At 38.0% G+C, this 17,954-nt stretch overlaps 1 protein-coding gene across 2 annotated transcripts in view; it reads left to right on the top strand.

The window, feature by feature from the left end:
- Nucleotides 1–2,358: 2,358 nt before the first annotated feature.
- The window catches only part of APPL1 (adaptor protein, phosphotyrosine interacting with PH domain and leucine zipper 1), a 33,093-nt gene continuing 17,497 nt past the window's right edge, over nucleotides 2,359–17,954 (top strand). For both annotated transcript variants that reach the window (XM_068557410.1, XM_068557409.1), the window contains exons 1-8: nucleotides 2,359–2,533; nucleotides 7,635–7,733; nucleotides 8,992–9,051; nucleotides 9,574–9,645; nucleotides 11,903–11,990; nucleotides 13,777–13,818; nucleotides 14,374–14,432; nucleotides 17,257–17,403. In XM_068557410.1, the coding sequence (XP_068413511.1) occupies nucleotides 2,480–2,533; nucleotides 7,635–7,733; nucleotides 8,992–9,051; nucleotides 9,574–9,645; nucleotides 11,903–11,990; nucleotides 13,777–13,818; nucleotides 14,374–14,432; nucleotides 17,257–17,403 (621 nt within the window). In that variant the 5' untranslated portion in view covers nucleotides 2,359–2,479. The remainder of the gene's footprint in view (nucleotides 2,534–7,634; nucleotides 7,734–8,991; nucleotides 9,052–9,573; nucleotides 9,646–11,902; nucleotides 11,991–13,776; nucleotides 13,819–14,373; nucleotides 14,433–17,256; nucleotides 17,404–17,954) is intronic.

Below are 17,954 nucleotides of genomic sequence, written 5' to 3'. Positions count from 1 at the left end.
GGTAAAGCACAAGTGTCATTTGGGTTGTTGGACTCTTTCCTATTATATACCGCAGACCAGAACTTCAAGAGGTATCACGTAAGAACTTAATTATAAGAAGATCAAATATAATTTTAGGAGACTAATAATTAACAAATCTACTTACAAGACTCTATGTCTTTTTGTTGTAAATTATATTGTGAAACGTCTCAATGAATTCTTTGGTGGATGTCGTTTAATCCTGCCTTGCCTTCCATAAAATTAACCTGCTGGCCAGTTTTTACTATGCTACCCACATAAGTCTCCAGCAACCCTTGAGGCGTTCTCTGAACAAGCCTCATTTCCTGTATAAAAGGAACCGAGTTTGGTCAACTGTACACAACTTAGGCTGATTAAACTTAAACTGGTTATCAAAGGAGACTGCAATTCTGCAGTTTTAGAGGTGTTTTAAAATAGGAAATACAATCATTTTTCTGGTTGAGCAGAGTGAACAGTAGCCTAAAGCTAGAGGATCCAAATGGAAAGCCTTTCAAGATTCTTTCTAGCTTTATAATTTGACTAAACTGCCTCTCCACCCAATTGAACATCCACTTGTTTTTGTTTGCTTTGTTTTTTAATCAGCTGAGCCTGGCAAGAATTCCTTGCCTCTCTCTGATAATATAATAGCCTCTTGAGAATCCTTGCACAGTTTAGGTGCACATAACATACAAAAAAGGAAACCATTTAACTTGATGATAATACCCCACCCAGATAATTCAGATACCTAAGATAATTTTTCATTGGAATTATTTAGTTTGGCCAAGTTAACTGGCCTAACCCCTTCAGTTGCACCATGTAATAACTCTTCTTCACTGTTTTCACTTGTCACTTACTCCTGATTCTTATCAATTGTCACTAACTTTCTTCTTCTTCACTTATAATCTAATTACAGTTCAACCAAGAATGTTACTTACCCTGAAAGTCTTCCTTCTTTAGAGCCAGGTTGCATGCCACTGTGCTGATAGACAAGAAATGTTGAAGGCCAGAGTTGTATTGCTGAGATCTGTATGATGCCGGGTACATCCAAGCAGCTGGGAAGCAGTAATCCTGTAAGAACTGACTCCAAACCACCTTTCAAAAACTAAAGATCTCTTCTACCGGGTGACTAGTTGATAAACAATCTAAGGGGAGAGCTCTTATTGAAATCTAAGGATTATTCTGTGAAACTATACTGCAAGTCTACCTGGTAAAACTTTAAAAACTTGATTCTATTTTTCCTTCAAGAGATCATGGTAAAATCTAGTATTTGAGTTTAAAATAAGTAACTTCCATTCCGGTTACTGTATTTGGATTTGTTCCACTGTACCTGTATTTATTTCAATTTATCTGTGGAATTGGGCAACTAATAATCTTTATTCAGCATTTCTTATATTTCTTGAATGAAAATGGGATGGATTGGTGGGATTAATGGCTAGATATTTAGAAGACACTAGTGATTCTGCCATTTTCTCTGTATAATGATTCTTCTCTAAGGAATGTGGACATATAGAGATGGACAAAAGAGGCAGAAGTTCTAATCCAGACCGAGTTCTAGAAGTAGAGCTTCACTTTTCTTTCCTGTAAAAAAAGTTAGAGGCTGAAAAAGCTATTTAAAGATTCTTCCAAAACTTTAACAGAAATGCTGATCAGTTACCAGCATAATAAATCAGTGCACCCTGACTTTAAAAAGACGTTTTGTGATTTATAGGAAATATGGAAGTCTGAATTGTGGCGTGTCAGTCTCTCAAGGCCAGGTAAGAACTGACGAATTGGCAGCAAAGTCATGTTTTTAACTGAATATACTGATATGCAAGTGCTCAGAAAAAAATCTTTCGGAGTCTACTGTCCACGAATTTACCAGAAAGCCAAGTTAACGACACAACTGATCACTCAGATCTGAGTTAGCCAGCACCATTTTGCTGGAGAGGGGAAACTGGACGCTTCAGGCAGGGTTGGGAAGGTTATAATTTGAGGAAACTAAAGAAGGCGCCAGCAGGGAGGTCTCCTTCATGGTCTCTGACGAAAAATGTTGCGGGAGTAGTCAAACCGCCCCGAATTCCCCAGTGCTGTCTTCACTCGAGGCTCTGGTTCCAGAAGACGCACGTCTTGCTAGGGGAAGGCGGTCCCCTACGATTTACAACCAAACGCGCGGGAGCAGGGCTGGTGTTGGAGGTGCGCAGTAAGAGTCGCCTCCGCCGCCTCGGAGGCCCAAACTCGCGGGCAAGCCCAGAGCAGTGAAGGAACCTCCGGGCCAGCCCCGTCGCGGTGACGGGCGTCGCCGCGAGCCAATGGGCGCGCCGCGAGGCGGGGCAGGCAGGCCAAGGGGGCGGGATTTCCCGCGCGGCAGCGCGGCCCCTTGGCTCCTGGCGAGAGCGGTAGACCCATCGAGAGAGGGCGGGTCGCGGTCAGCTGCTGCAGGCGGGCGGGCGCGGGAGCTGTGGGCGGCCGCCGCATATTTTGCTGCCGCCCTACCTCCGCCACGATGCCGGGGATCGACAAGCTGCCCATCGAGGAGACGCTGGAGGACAGCCCGCAGGTGAGGCGCGGGCGGCGGCGGGCTGCGAGGGAAGGAGCGGGGCTGGCCGACACCAGGCCTGGCGCCGCCGCGGCCGCAGGTGCCAGCCCTGGCCTAGGTGGGCTCCGCCCCCAGTGCCCCCGCCGGTAGCGGGCGGCGCCCCGAGCCGCGGAGGCCGGGCCGCCCTCCCGAGGCCCGCGTGGGCCTGCGCCGCTGGGCCGAGAGCCGTGTGCGGGGTCTGGGACGTCGGCGGGCTGCAACCGAGCCGCGGCCGCCTTGGCTCGTGGGCCCGGCGGTCACGTACGCCCGCGGGGCTCCCTTGTATTTGACAAAAGATGCTTTATAATCGCCGTGATGTGAGGTGGTAAATCCCGAACCTGGAATTTTCTCTTCGAAAACCTCTTCGGAGAAAATGCAGAAGGAGAAAAGACCCGTAGACTTAATGATTTCGACCACGCTAGGGAAGGAAATGGATAGTTTTTGGGGGGGAGATGCTGAAAGACTGTTGATATGCCCGTGCGGAGAGTCCTCGGCGAAGCCCGTCAAGGGTCCCAGAGCCTCCCGGCCGAGTGTCGTGGCCGTGAGTGTAGCCGCTGTCACTCGGGCCACGCACGCCGAGTGGAGGACGGCGCCTTCGCGGCTCCACGACTGCTGCGCCCTCGTTGCAGACTTGGCTCTAATAAACTCATCAAAATAAAAGCCCTGTGTTTTGTGCGTTGGGGATGATGCTAGTGTGGTTGCTCTAGCTTAAGATAGTCTAGGGAAACGTAACCATTACTGATGTTTTCAGTAGTGAAGAATGAAATGAGCGAGGTTAAAACCACGTTGGTAGGCGCTGTAACTTGGGTTGAGAAACTTCATCCCTAGGCCTGTCTCTTACACAATAAGGGATTTAAGACAGTGTTGCTGGTTGGCTACCACTTAGAATGAAGAAAATTTTCTGAAATGTTGTTCATTTAGAACTACAACTGCACATATTTCACGTGTCTTGACGGTTTAATATGACTCCAAAAGAACAGGAGGGAGGGCCTGGATCCCCCTTTCCTGTATGATATGTCTGCCATGGATGTGGTGCCAATTTTGATTGCCAAGTTGAAGTTGGGCTCTGATTGTGGAATTGATTTGTTTTTCTTCACGCTGAAAGTTATCTTCACAGGCCAGTTGCCTGCTGGTAATGTACTCTTATCAGCCTATATTGACACAAAGAGAAACTGACTTCTTGGCTTATTTTGACTGCCAGAATAGCCAGTTCAAATGCTTAACGATTTCTGTAGTATAAAGTTATAAGCTACATTTGTTTCAGATGTTTAGCAAAAATGTTGTGGGATGTATTGGTCAGGTGTACTTTTGTCATTTTACTTTTTTATTTTATAAGACTCAACAGGTGCCTTACCTTTCTTCTCATACCTGGGCTCGCTTTTATAGCTCATAAAGACTACACACTGCTCAAAATGGGTTACACAGTGCCCTAGCCATGACTTAGGAGGGTATAATCTCTTGACTCATCTAATTTCTTGAACTTTTCACACAATTAGTTTACAACTTGAGCTTCTTTTTTTACAAGCATGTGCTGTATTAGTATTAGTTTTATGGTAATTTTTAATGAAATAGTCACGTTGATAGTCTTTCAATTTCTAGAAGTAGTAAATTTGAACTAGTTAATGTTTACTTGGGAAAATTAATTGGGACAACTGGGATTTAGAAAGGTAAGACACTGGGAAGCAATTCTTGGGGAAAACCTGTGGCAAGATGGAAAGCCCTGGATTGGGGATTCAGGATATAAGGGTTTTAGTCATTACTGCTGCTTAGTACCTTCTACCTTAGGGCAAGTCACTTAACTTCTCTGAACTTCAGCTGTTATAGATAGTGAATGTTTTAATCTTTGTACTTGATTATAAAAATAATAGTTGTTTGCTTCAGAAAAATTGGAAGATACAGAAAGCACAGAGTTACCTGTCGTGTGCCCAGCAGCAAACTCTGTTAACAGTTTGCTCTCTTTTTTCTAGTTTTTTTTCTCTTACACCTTCTAATGTGATTGAGATTATATTGTGCATAACGATTTTTATTTGGCTTTAACTACACATTGTAGCTTAAGTACCTTCACACATTATTACATACTGAATAAAAAATTTAAAGGTTGCACATTTCCTTGACTCTCTTAATATAGCTGTCCTGTTGTTGGACTTTTAGAGTTTTTCCCAAGTTTTGCTTTTATATATAGTTCTAAGATTAATGCTTTTGGGCATCAATTTTTGTTCTCATCTGGACTATTTATCTAGGATAGAGTCCAAGAAGTTGAGTAACAAAGAGGAGGAAAACTTCTAAAGCTCCTGATAGAGATGTTTTTATTAGATTATTTGATCCTAGTCAAAAATGGCTTGCCAGTTGCTATGTAAAAAAGTTAGAGCCTGGGAGTCATGAAAGACTACCCTGAATTACAATTATCCTTTTTTAGTTTTAATTTAAAGTAACAAAGTATTAAAATAGGGGTATATTTGCAAGTCCAAATCCAGCTGATTGCACATAAACATCTTTAGAATTATCTTGCACAAACCATACCATTCTGCAAAAGATACCATCTGTTGAAGTAGGAAATCTTAAGACTATACTAGATGCCTTATCAACGCTTATATATTGTTTTGAAAATCAGAAACAAAATTAAACTTTCTATTTAGTAAGAAAAGATATGATCTTTAAAAAAATAATTGATTTTATATGTAGATAAAAGTCTTATTAATGATCCATCTAAGCTAGAACTGTGAAGGCAAACTCCAGTCCCAAATGGAGGTTTTTCTCTTTGGCATAATATGAAATACTCAAAGATTATGAGATGTACTTTTTTTAAATTCACATTTTGACATCTCTTATATTGAGATGCCCCTTACAGTTGATGTTGTTTTACTTGTAATTGCCTGCAAATGTACACACTTGGTTACTTCTCCTAGTGACATGACTGGCCAAGTGCAGCCTTTTAATGTTCAGCCAACAAATCAATTCACAACCACTTGAAGGATTATCAGTCTTGTTTTTTGTCGAAAATGTTTCTTTGACAGCTAGTAAGATGAAGCAAGTGCTACCATCAAAACCTGCTGACTGGGTGTCAATAATTTGGAAGAAAATATTGGAGATAAAAGTGGAGCACTTCTGAGAAATATTTGTCACCTGCTCGTGGCACAGAATAATATTGGATGTGAAAACATGGCTAGCGGTGTCTCTTATGTCAAGAAATTACGCACAAGAGTTGAAATTTTCGGGTTATATTAAATTTGTGCAACTTGTGTTTTCTTTTTTGTGTTTATATGAGGGTTATATAAAAAATTCTGTCAAAGATCTGTTTCCATAAATATAAAGTAAAAACTTCAAGACATTAGAAAACCTGAATTCATAGCTTAATTGCCAGCATTGTTTTGTTTGTGACAGTAGTATATTAAACTGGCGCAGCTCACAGTGGATGCCGTCATAGATTCAATGAAATGGTACCATATTGATTGCATTTTTGTAAGCTGCTAACTTTAAACAGTCATTATACAGTGTTGAACTCGATCTTATTAGCTTTACATAAGGAAGCTGTTTCAACCCTGTTTGAGGCTAAGAACATCTTTTTAATTTAAGTCCACTACACGTTTTTGCATAAATGTGTTATTCCTTGAATTAGAATGCTAATTTTTGAAGAAAAAAAAAACCTAAGTGGCAGACTTTTCTTAAGAATGGCACTAGCGAAACAAGATTTCATAATGCTTTCTTTTTTACATCTTGAAATAGCACTTGGGGAATGGCAGTAGGGCACTAGGGCTAAAAAATAAAAAGATTCTGCCAGATGTAAATTTCTGGGGCATGGGGAAGTAGAGGACTGAGATAACTTGGACTTCATATACTGGCATAATGATTTTGCACTGCTTTTTAGAACAACCATAGTGACTTAGCTTTCTCTTCTGAAAATAGGAAGCTAAGGAATAAGTTGATTTTTAGAAACCAACTTCTAAGGCTGAGGTATAAATTAACTATTTGTAGAATAAAAGTACAAGGTCATCTTTTAGATTTTAAGCTGTAGTTATCTCAGTAATTGTTGGAATTTAATTTTTACCCTGCCTTTGGGATATAAAAAGGTGAACATACTTTGCCTTTATGCTGAGTTTCCTTATCTCTGATCCGTTTTATTGAGTCTTAACATTTACTGACTGACAAGTTTTTACTCTTAAAGTGAAGGTAATTTTTACATGCTCGTGCTCATTGTGGGGAAAAAAAAAGCCTAACAATATAGAAATGTATAAAGAAGAAGAAAAATGATTCCAAATTCTGCACTCAGAAAAAACCTAGTTAGCATTTTACAGGCCATGTTGGGGAGGGGAAGGGGTACTATGGTGTTATTTTGGATTATGATGGGGAGGGATTTGGCACTACTAGAAGAGACTATGGAAAAAGAGAAATAATCAGGGACTTCCCTGGTGGCGCAGTGGTTAAGAATCCGCCTACCAATGCAGGGGACACGGGTTCAATCCCTGGTCCGGGAATATCCCACATGCCGCGGAGCAACTAAGCCTGTGCGCCACAACTGCTGAGCCCACGTGCCGCAACTACTGAAGCCCACGCACCTAGAGCCTGTGTTCCGCAACAAGAGAAGCCACTGCAATGAGAAGCCCATGCACCGCAATGAAGAGTAGTCCCTGCTTGCTGCAACTAGAGAAAGCCCCTGTGTAGCAATGAAGACCCAACACAGCCAAAAAAAAAAGAGAGAGAGAGAGAGGGAAATAATCATACTGAGTTATCCTGAAAAAAGATATTTAAAATATTTATACATGGAATACTGTTAATATAGTCTTGACTGATTCTGTAGATTTGTTCTTAGTTTAATTACAGACTTTTTAATTCATAAAAATATACCTTTGTTGTTCCTTCTAAGGTTTGTGTAACATAGTTGGAAAATCTATCTGTTTTAATGAAGTGAAATTTAGAATAAAGAACTCCAGCATCTTGGCATTACTATCAAAAGAGAGAAAACAGATCAAAACTCAGAATTGTTAGAGTTCTAATATTCTGTGATTTTTCCATCTTTTAGGAAAAAAAGATTTCTGCTTGATTTATATAATGGTTAACATAAACTTACTGCTTTTATTTTATACAGACAAGGTCTTTACTGGGTGTATTTGAAGAAGATGCTACAGCTATTTCCAACTATATGAACCAGTTGTATCAAGCTATGCATCGGATTTATGATGCACAGGTAAAGAACTAAAGGCTGACTCAGTGCATTTATAAAATAAATCTTTAAGCCCATGAGGACAGAGATAGTGTCTGTCTTATTTACTGGTGCCTAGCCCTGTCCAGGGTGCATAGTAATAAACATTTGTTGAATGGATGAATGAACATTAAGTATTTCGTATTACAGAGCTTACATTTCAATTACTAGTGTATAGTTTGTAGCACTACAAAAGTGATGAAGATTGAAGCATCTGCTCCTTTTCCCCAAACACAGTAAAGACTTTCTTAGTGAAACTCATTGATAGTGATCTTTGCGTAAGATTTGACTGAAAACCCTGTATTGTCACCAGTATTTTCCCTAATCATGCTTTTAATCTTATGGGATACTTCCCCTTTTTGAGCAGAGGATTTGAAAGTAGCTAGCCTCTATCTAGTTAGAAAGTAATAAAGATTAGATATAGCTCCGGGGTACTAGGAGATGAATTTTAAAAGGATGTGACTAGATTTTTTTGGTTGAACAGGCATAAGATTTGAGGCTTTGTTTATGTAACTTAATTATAAGCCTTAACAGCAACCTGAGTTCTATGATAAACTCTCTTTGGGATTAATTAAGTGTACAAGTTTCTTTTTTGCCCCTTCTCAATTTCTCTTCTTTCTGGACTCAAATTTTCATTATGTACTTTAAAGTTACTGTGATAGTTACTTATTTATTTTTCTTAATGATAGGTCGCTCAAGAATTTGATTTCTGACCACACAGATTAATATGTAAAAGAAACATTACATATGTTGTTATATTCATCACTGAAAAAAAACCTTTAAATTAAAAAACGTATTTCCTTCATATGGCTACATTGCTATATGGTATGACTAGGTCATATGGTTGTATGTTATTTTGGTTGTATGTTATTAAATGCTTATCATGGTCTAGTATCAGCATCTAGAGAGAGGGATAATAGACTCTCTGAAGATTCTGGATAACATTGTGTGCAGTTTACTTCTAGTTTTAAAGCTTTAACTATTCATTTTTATTAGCTAAAAAGAAAAGGCACACACCTGGAACACTGCTGAATTCCTTGACGGTGTCTGTTTCATGGTTTGAGTTTCCCTTTAAAGTGTTTAGTGGTAGTTCCCTTTCCAATGGCTTAATGAGGGGATTTGAGAACATGTTGTACAATGTTTATGTTAAGTGATAAATAAAAGTGGCATAGGAATCTTCAGTTAAAACTTTTTTCTTAATCTGTACTACTGTGTTAATTTGAATGCTTATCTTTTCCCGTAGAATGAATTAAGTGCAGCAACACACCTGACTTCAAAACTTTTAAAAGAATATGAAAAACAGGTACTATATATGAAAGTTCTAAAAGTATAATTTAAAATATACAGTGATACAGTATCTGTATAGATAAATAGAATTTCTTATCAATAATTCTAAGCCTTTTGGGATTCACAGAAGGTAATTTTGATATGCCATTGAAATTCCATTATGCACTTACATGTAATTTTAATGATTTAATGTTAGACACAGAGGTTATCTAATTTACCTCTCTATTTTCAAATGAAGAAACTGAGGCTTGCTCAAGGTTACACAGCTGGCTAGTAGAGAAATTGGAGCTAATTTTAAATCTTTGAACTTCTAGTATGGTGTGCATTCCTGTACACCATGTTGATTGGTCACTTAGCAAACATTTTAATTAATGTGTACTACTTATATGAATTACATTATTTTATTAAAACGATGTTTTTAGAGCTTATTCAAAATTTTAGAAGTTTTCTGAAGTTATTTAAAAATTAAAAATTATAATGTCACTCAAAAGACATACAGCATTGGACCTTTACCTCATCTCTGTTTCTCACTTTTCAGCGTTTTCCACTGGGGGGTGATGATGAAGTTATGAGTTCTACTTTGCAACAGTTTTCAAAAGTTATAGATGAGGTAAATGCTTATTTTATTTTGCTTGGATAAGTGATCTTATAATTACTGAAGTTGTTTAGCTTTTATTGGGAAGTTTTATTATTATGATTTTATGAGTAAATCTCAATGATAAAAGATTACTATTTAAAGAAGGGCCTTATTTCCAAATCTTGGTGGCTGTCTTGTAAAAACAACACTATCTTTGTCTGATTAAAGCAAATTGTTTTCAAGGAATAAGCATATAGATGTGCTCTCTCTACTTTCATGTACCATTCAACCTTTAATTGTGTAGTTTGATGTAGGCAGGGAGAGAAGAGTTAAGCTGTTAGCCATAGCTGAGCTCTTTATGGTTTCTCTGTTTTTTACATTGAGCAATATTTTACCATTCAGTTCATTAATCCTTCCTTCCCAAACAACCAATACCAACCCTTAGTTTCTCTACCAGTCAGCAGAACAAATCATGAAGACCTAGAAGCCAAGAGGAAGCAGGGTGGTGAGAAATGTTCGGAGAATCCATCCATAACTATTTTGTACTAGTGCAGTGAAAGCTCTTCTTTTTAGATGAGCCACTAGGTAGTTCTGTCTTTTCTAGTCTCTTAACTGGAAAAGTAGTTTTTTGAAATATTTTAATAACTCATCATAGCAAAATATTGTCACAGGAGATCAATTTAAAGAAATATTTATAGGAAATGGAATTTTTTATTGTGGTAAAATATACATAAAATTTACCATTAATGACATTTCGCACGTTCACAATGTTGTGCAACCACCACTGATGTTCCAGAACATTTTCATCATCATCCCAAAGGAAGCCTATTAGGTGCCTATTAAGTAGTCACTCCCTCCCTCCCCTCAGCTCCTGGCAACCACAAATCTGCCTTCTGTCTGTATGGATTTGCCTGTTTGGGATATTTCATACAAATGTACTCATACGATCTGTGGATTTTTGCGTCTGCTTTCACTTGGCATAATGTTGTCAGGGTTCATTCATGTTGTAGAAAGTATCAGAATTTCATTTTTTGTTTTTGTTTTGTTTTGCTGAATAAAATTCCATTGTATGTATACCACATTTTATGTATCCATTCATTAGTTGACAGACATTTGATTTGGGTTGTTTTCCATCTTTTGGCTAATATGAACAGTGCTGCTGTGAGCATTCATGTACAAGTTTTTTGTTTTTGTTTTTTCAAACACCAGTTTTCAGTTTTTTTGGGTATATACCCAGGAGGGGGAATTGCTGGATCATATAATAATTTTATGTTTAGCTTTTGAGAAACTGCCAAACTGTTTTCCACAGCTCTTGCACAATTTTACATTTCTGCCAGTAATATAGGAGTGTTCCAATTTCTCTACATCCTTATCAACACTTGTTATTTTCATTAATTTTTTTTACTATAGCCATCTAAGTGGGTATGAAGTGGAATCTCATTGTAGTTTTGATATGCATTTTCCTGAAGGCTAATGATGTTGAGCATTTTTTCCTATGCTTATTGACCATTTGTATATATTTGAAAAAGTATCTATTCAGACCTTTGCCCATTTAAAAAAAAATTATGTTTATTTTTTCATGTTTATTTTATTTTACATTTTTTGGCCGCGCCTCACGGCTTGTGGGATCCCAGTTCCCCGACCAGGGATTGAACCCGGGCCCTCGGCAGTGAGAGCAAAGGGTCCTAATCACTGGACCACCAGGGAATTCCCTGCCCATTTTTTAATTGGGTTGTCTTTTAGTACTGAGTTTAAGAGTTCTTTATTCTAAAGAATACAAGTCCCTTATCAGATATGTGATTGGTAAATATTTTCTCCCATTCTGTGGGTTGTCTTTATTTTCTTGATAGTATCCTTTGATGCACAAAAGTTTTAAATTCTGATGAAGTCCAGTTTATATTTTCTTTGGTTGCTTGTGCTTTTGGTGTCATATCTTAGAAACCATTGCTAAATTTAAGGTTATCACATGTTTTCTTCTGAAAGTTTTAAATGGAATTTTTTTGACTGTCACCTAATTATGTGATAACATCACATAATTTTAGGGTTCCCTTATGTAAATGTATCACTACCTTTTTTAACTTTCTGGCCGCACCACTTGGCATGCAGGGTCTTAGTTCCCCAACCAGGGATCGAACCTGTGCCCCCTGCCGTGGAAGCACGGAGTCTTAACCGCTGGACCGCCAGGAAATCCCTATATCAACACCTTTTTACTAGGTTTTGTTCAGTTTCCATAATGCTGGTTGATTGTCTCTTTGTAGTTATTTGGCCTTTTTGGTCTTTCTTTTACCAGCTTAGCTCTTGTCATGCGGTACTTTCAACGCAGCTTGCTGATGCCATGATGTTTCCCATTACCCAGTTTAAAGAAAGAGATCTGAAAGGTATTGAAGTCAAGCTTATGTTTACTTTCATTAGCTGTTGGAAGATCACTGCTTGTAAAATGTGTAATACTTTATACCTTAACCATTTCTGACTGTAGCAAGTGTCACTTTTACTTTAATTAGTTGCTAAACATTTACAGGAGCTCCTGCTAGACGTTAAGCTAGATACTGAGGAGTACTGATATGAATAAGATGTCACATCCCTTGAGAAAGCCCAGAGAAGGAGATGGGTAAACGGATAATTCTGGTACTCTTATAATTAGGGATGAGCAAGGTGCTGTGGGGCCTCAGAGGAGGGTGTCAGAAAGGCTCCCTCACGGATGTGCCATGAGCACTGAGCAAGGAAGAAGAATTTGCCAGGAGAAGAGAGTCATTGTTCTACTGGAGGGACCAGAAAGCACAGAGTTACGGGTAGAAATGCATGTGTTGTTTTGAGAAATTGAGTGTGGCTGCAGTGTTGGATGTGTTGGGGGATGGCAGGAGACAACTCTAGAAATAGATTAGTTGGGACTAGATCATGCTAAAGATGTTGGACTTGAGTTTATAAGCAAAGAGAAGACAATGGAGGTCTTTAAGAAGTATACCTTTGTTTTTGGAGGATGGATTTGATGCTAGGAGAATGGACTAGGAAGTTGTGAGAGTCCAGTGAGGTGTGACCAGGGCCTGAACTGGGACAGTGGCACAGGAGATGAGGCGTGTTGGTGGGCTGGAGTGTTGGGAGGTAGGGGCTGGTCCATCTAACAACCCATGTCTCAGTAGCTTGTGGTAGCTTTCTTTTTTTCCCCATTTAGGATTATTACGTGATAAAATGAGGGCGTTTATAGACTTGGCTCTGCTTTCTTACAATTTACAATCTCAGACAATCATACAGACTTATTTACAAAGTATGTAGGTAGAGTAAAAACATTGTACTAATGTATCGGTGGATGATAAAGTATTTAAATTATACATGGAATAAAGACAAATGTATTTTAGAGATAGAATTAATATTTGTCTTGGTAATCTTCAAGAATAATCTTTTCCAAGGTCAAGAAACAAGACCTCTTTTCTCAATCTAAGGAGACTGAATATTATAATCTTGTCAATAAAATGTTCCTTTTATCATTCAGTGTTTGAACTTATTAGAGTCAGTATCAAAAAATCAATAAGTTGGATTCTGGTACTAAATCAGAACATTTGTATATCTTAGAATTTGCAGTGTTGTTTTTTTTTTTAATTTACTTATTTTATGACTGCGTTGGGTCTTCGTTGCTGTGCGCAGGCTTTCTCTAGTTGCGGTGAGCGGGGGTTACTCTTCGTTGCAGTGCGCAGGCTTCTCTTGTTGCAAAGCACGGGCTCTAGGCGCACGGGCTTCGGTAGTTGTGGTGCATGGGCTCAGTAGCTGTGGCTCGTGGGCTGTAGAGCGCAGGCTCAGTAGTTGTGGCCCACGGGCTTAGTTGCTCCGTGGCATGTGGGATCTTCCCAGACCAGTGCTCGAACCCGTGTCCCCTGCATTGGCAGGCAGATTCTTAACCACTGCGCCCCCAGGGAAGCCCTGCAGTGGTTTTAAAATGTTGTTTTTGGGTCATATTACAATTTGTGGCAAGTACAGGTTCTGGTGGTGTAACTGTTGTTAATGATAGTAAATGTTAGGCTAGTTGAAACACAGTAACTTTTTCACTTTGAACGTTGAACTTTGAAATATTTGGAGTTTTAATAGTAGCTTAAATGGCAGTTACTGTTTTCTAAACAAAATTAAGATAGTTCATAAATGTGCTAAACTGAAATTATTCTTGAACTTTTCCAGAAATATTGACATTAAAGGAAGTGTTTCAGATTGCTAGTAATGGTAAGCTCTGAATACTTTGTACATTTATTTCTTGTAATGATGCATTTCTTTATCAACACAAATTTGTGGCCAGATTTTATGAAATAATTGAAAAAAATGAACCTAATTAAAAGTTTAAGTGAATATTATTTAAGTCGTTATTTAAGTTGCACTATTTATGCTAGAAGAAAGATTTTAAAGGAAGTTAAATCTTGTGGTTTGTTATCTTCATAATACCTAAGAAGGTGGTATATTTTCCCTTCCTTATTTTCCTGTTTATTCCATATTTTCTTTAATGAGCATTTGCTATTTCTGTACTAAAAAATACTTTAAAAAACTTTTAGTGGACTACTGTTTCCTTGGAATTAAATGTTTTTACCAATTTAATAAACAGAAACATACTTTAGGGGGAAATTTGTCTGTGGGGAACATTTGGGTGGAGTGATCACATAGTAGGGAATTCTTATTTTACTTTAGTACATTTGTTGAAAGATGCACATGTGAAAACCGTTAAAGCACTTATAAGTTTTGCAAAGTACTGTTGTATTTTTGTTAATAGTCATTTCTGTTTTCCAGATCATGATGCTGCAATTAACAGATACAGCAGATTGTCAAAAAAAAGAGAAAATGACAAGGTGTGATACATATTACTCCTTCAGTATCACAATTAACAACTGTTTCATTAGGTGGTCTAGTTTTTCCAGTTTAAAAATGGTAGCCAGCAGTTGCTTTGTATGCTTTGCTGTATTGCCCTTAGTTTATTCTTTCCTTCCAGTTATTTCAAAGCCTTTCTGTTAATTGTTAATTATCAGACAATTAATAATTGTCTTTTTAAACAAAATATTTTTCTGTTGATAGAGTTTTATAAGTAAACATAACTATTCCAAAAATGTAACTGATGCCCAGGTGTAACATTGCCTCCTTTTGCTTTGTATTTTGATAACATTGCATTTGTTTTATATATGTATTCAAAAGTGTGTTCTGATATACAGTGGTTAAAAAGTTGAATTGTTACATACATAATTGAATGAAATTCTGTTTTGAGGACCTCCTCATTTACAGGGTATATATATATATATATATATATATATATATATATATATATATATATATTTATTTATTTATTTATTTATTTTTTTAATGCTTCTTCAAGGAGTGAAATTCAGAAATATTATACTACATTTGAGGAGAAATGCATTTGAGTAAAGAACAAAGAACAGAGTATTAACAAGTTCATCTAGATGCTCCTTAAGATCATTTCTCTCTCAGTGCCTAGTCCAAGGCTTGACCAGAGTAGGCCTCCACTAGATGTTTGTGAGTGAGGTGGTCTCTGTGCCCAGGAATTGGCGTCTGCAGCCTTGGCTGCAGCTGCTGGTAGGGACACAGTGACCACTTGTGGGAATCCACAGTTGGGTATGATTACTGTGCAACAGCCACTGTGACACAAAAAGGGAATGTTTCTCTCACAAATTCAGTACAAAGATCTGCTTTCACTGATTACTTGATGGTGCAAATATTTATAAAATACATACATTTTTAGATCTATATTACTTTGTTACTTTGCCATAGAGAAGCAGTTAAAGGCTCTAAGTATGAATTTTGTTTTATTTTACATTGCCTCTGGCTGTTCCAGGTATTTTTAAAAACATTCTTCCACTAATTTAATTTATTTGAAAAATTTACTGAGCACCTACTATATGTTGGGTACTATGGGGGAACAATGTGAATAGGCTCCACCTCTGCCCTCAAGGAGTGGATAATCCACATCTATCAAAGGCTTCCTGTATGAAGGCATGCGACTAGAGCAGCTGCCAGAATACAAGGATGAAGAGAACACATGAATTAACACTGAGTTAAGTGCAGTAAAGAAGTCTTAACAAAATGCTGGGAGAGCAGAGAGAGGACAGTATATCTTTGATTGGTAAGTTGGGAAAGGTTACACTTTAAGGAGGTGCCATTTGCATTGAAGCTGAGCAGATGTCAGTGGTTTGGGATTGGGGGAGAGGGCATTTCTGGAAGAAAAACGGCCTTTGCAGAAGCACATGGAAGAGTCTGGAGAGTGTAAAGGTTAAGAGCACTGGCTCTGGAATCAGACTGGTTGGGAACTAATATCAGCTGTGCCGCTTATTTTCCTGAGGTCAAATAAGCTGGTTTGGTTTGGTTACACTGGTTACTTAATTTCTCTATCAAAAAAACTCAGTAGTTGTGAAGAGGAAGGAGAATGCATGCCGGGTACCTGGCTTATAGATTTTATTATTTCTAGCAATAATTATGATAATGGAAAGATAATCATAATCATTTCAGTGTGTCTGGAGCATAGGATGTATTTGGGGGAGGTATGGCCAAACGACAAGAAAGAGGTAGTTTGGGGCCAGGTTACTATGTTAATGACTAAAATGTATGTTAGCGGGAGTGGGCAGCCACCAAAGGATTTTAAGTAAATGAGTGACACCATGCAATTATGATAACAGAATGAAAATATTAGTGGAAATATGAAGGGGACAAGACTAGAGGGAATCCGATGAAAAGGTATTGGAATAGTTGGCAAAGATATTAGGAGAGTCTCAGCTAAGGTTGTTATTGAAAGTGGAGAGGAGGGAATACTTTTGGAAGATACTTCACAAGTAGAATTGACAAGACTTATGGTAGGAGGAGGAATAAAAAATGAGTCCCAAGATTCTTGGTTGATGGGATGGATCTAGGAAAAGTTAAGAGAGCTAAGAAAGTAGAGGAGCAGGTTTTGTGAGGAGGATACTGTCTTCAGTTTTGTACATTTCCAGCACATTCACACATAACACGCACACATTCACGCATAAAGGACCCATCTGGAGAACTGCTTCCTCTGACAACTGGGAGAGTGAGGGGCAGGAGATAAAACTTCGGGAGTCATTGGTGTATTAGAATATTCTTGGTACTTGCTTTGGTATTCTATGGAAAGCAGGAAAAGAGAAGAGACAGTGTATGTTACGTAACAGGTGCTCAATAAATATTTGTTGTCTGAACACAAGAACTCAAGGGACATAGTTTAAGTGTGGGTGAAGGAAAACAAGTACAAGAAAAGGGGAGCAGTAGGGAGAGAACCAGAGAACTAGGAGGCAAGTGGTATGCTGTGAACTGAAAAAGGTCAAAGATTAATGGCTAAGCTAATACCAGACTGTTGTCTGCTTTTCCTCCATGTGGTAGACCTTATCTGCCATGCTTAGTTCAGTTACTATACCATTCATAGCTATGTGTAGGATGCTGCTTTTAATGTGCATTTTAAAAAATAAAGTGGTTGGTAGTAAAACAGGAAAACTATCTTAGCCAATATTCTGCAGGATTTCTATCTCAGAAAATAAGAAAGCTATGTACAATTGTTGGTGATGCACCTTTTTCCTTGGGTAGTCTCTTCCCCTCAGCCACTACTAAAGATAATTCAAAATTAAATAAATAATAGTATTTTTAATCTTTCATTCAAAGGTGAAGTATGAAGTAACAGAAGATGTCTACACTTCCAGAAAAAAACAACACCAGACCATGATGCATTATTTTTGTGCATTAAATACTCTTCAGTACAAAAAGAAAATAGCATTGTTAGAACCTCTACTTGGGTACATGCAAGCTCAGGTGAATATTGTACTGTGTTTTGGATTATAACTGTCTTAAGAACTTTATATTAAGTTTGATTTTTATGTTAAATGTAAGGATATGGCAAACTAAGGTCAAATACTCATTTGTGTCTGTGATTTTAAAGCATTTTTTAAAATGTCAGAGTGCTATTTTAAGGAAGTTAGAAGGGTTTTCCTAGCAAATGAAGATTTCAAATATTTTAGGGTAAATGAAACCACTTACCTTGTATTTAGACCTTGCCCATCACAGTTGGGGACAGGGAACAGAAAGATAAATGAATTCCAAAGCTACTCCTATTGCTCAAGCTTCCACTCGCTCTTGCTTCATAATAGATCTGAAAGAGAATGGACATGTTTGAGCTTGTCTCATGTTCCTGGCATACTTTCTGAGTTAAAATTAATGGATGAACTCCAAAGTATTCCAAGAGTTGTACATCAGGAAGGAGGCTAGAAAATTAAATTTGGGTAACATAAGACGAAATAGCAGTCCCCTAAAAGCAAGAGTTTAAAGAAATTTGAATATTCCTTTGAATATGAGTACTTATTATT

Source organism: Eschrichtius robustus, chromosome 12, assembly GCF_028021215.1.
Source record: "Eschrichtius robustus isolate mEscRob2 chromosome 12, mEscRob2.pri, whole genome shotgun sequence".
In the NCBI taxonomy this organism is placed as follows: domain Eukaryota; kingdom Metazoa; phylum Chordata; class Mammalia; order Artiodactyla; family Eschrichtiidae; genus Eschrichtius; species Eschrichtius robustus.
Note: the sequence above shows the minus strand (reverse complement) of the source record. Positions and strands in the feature narration are given on the sequence as shown.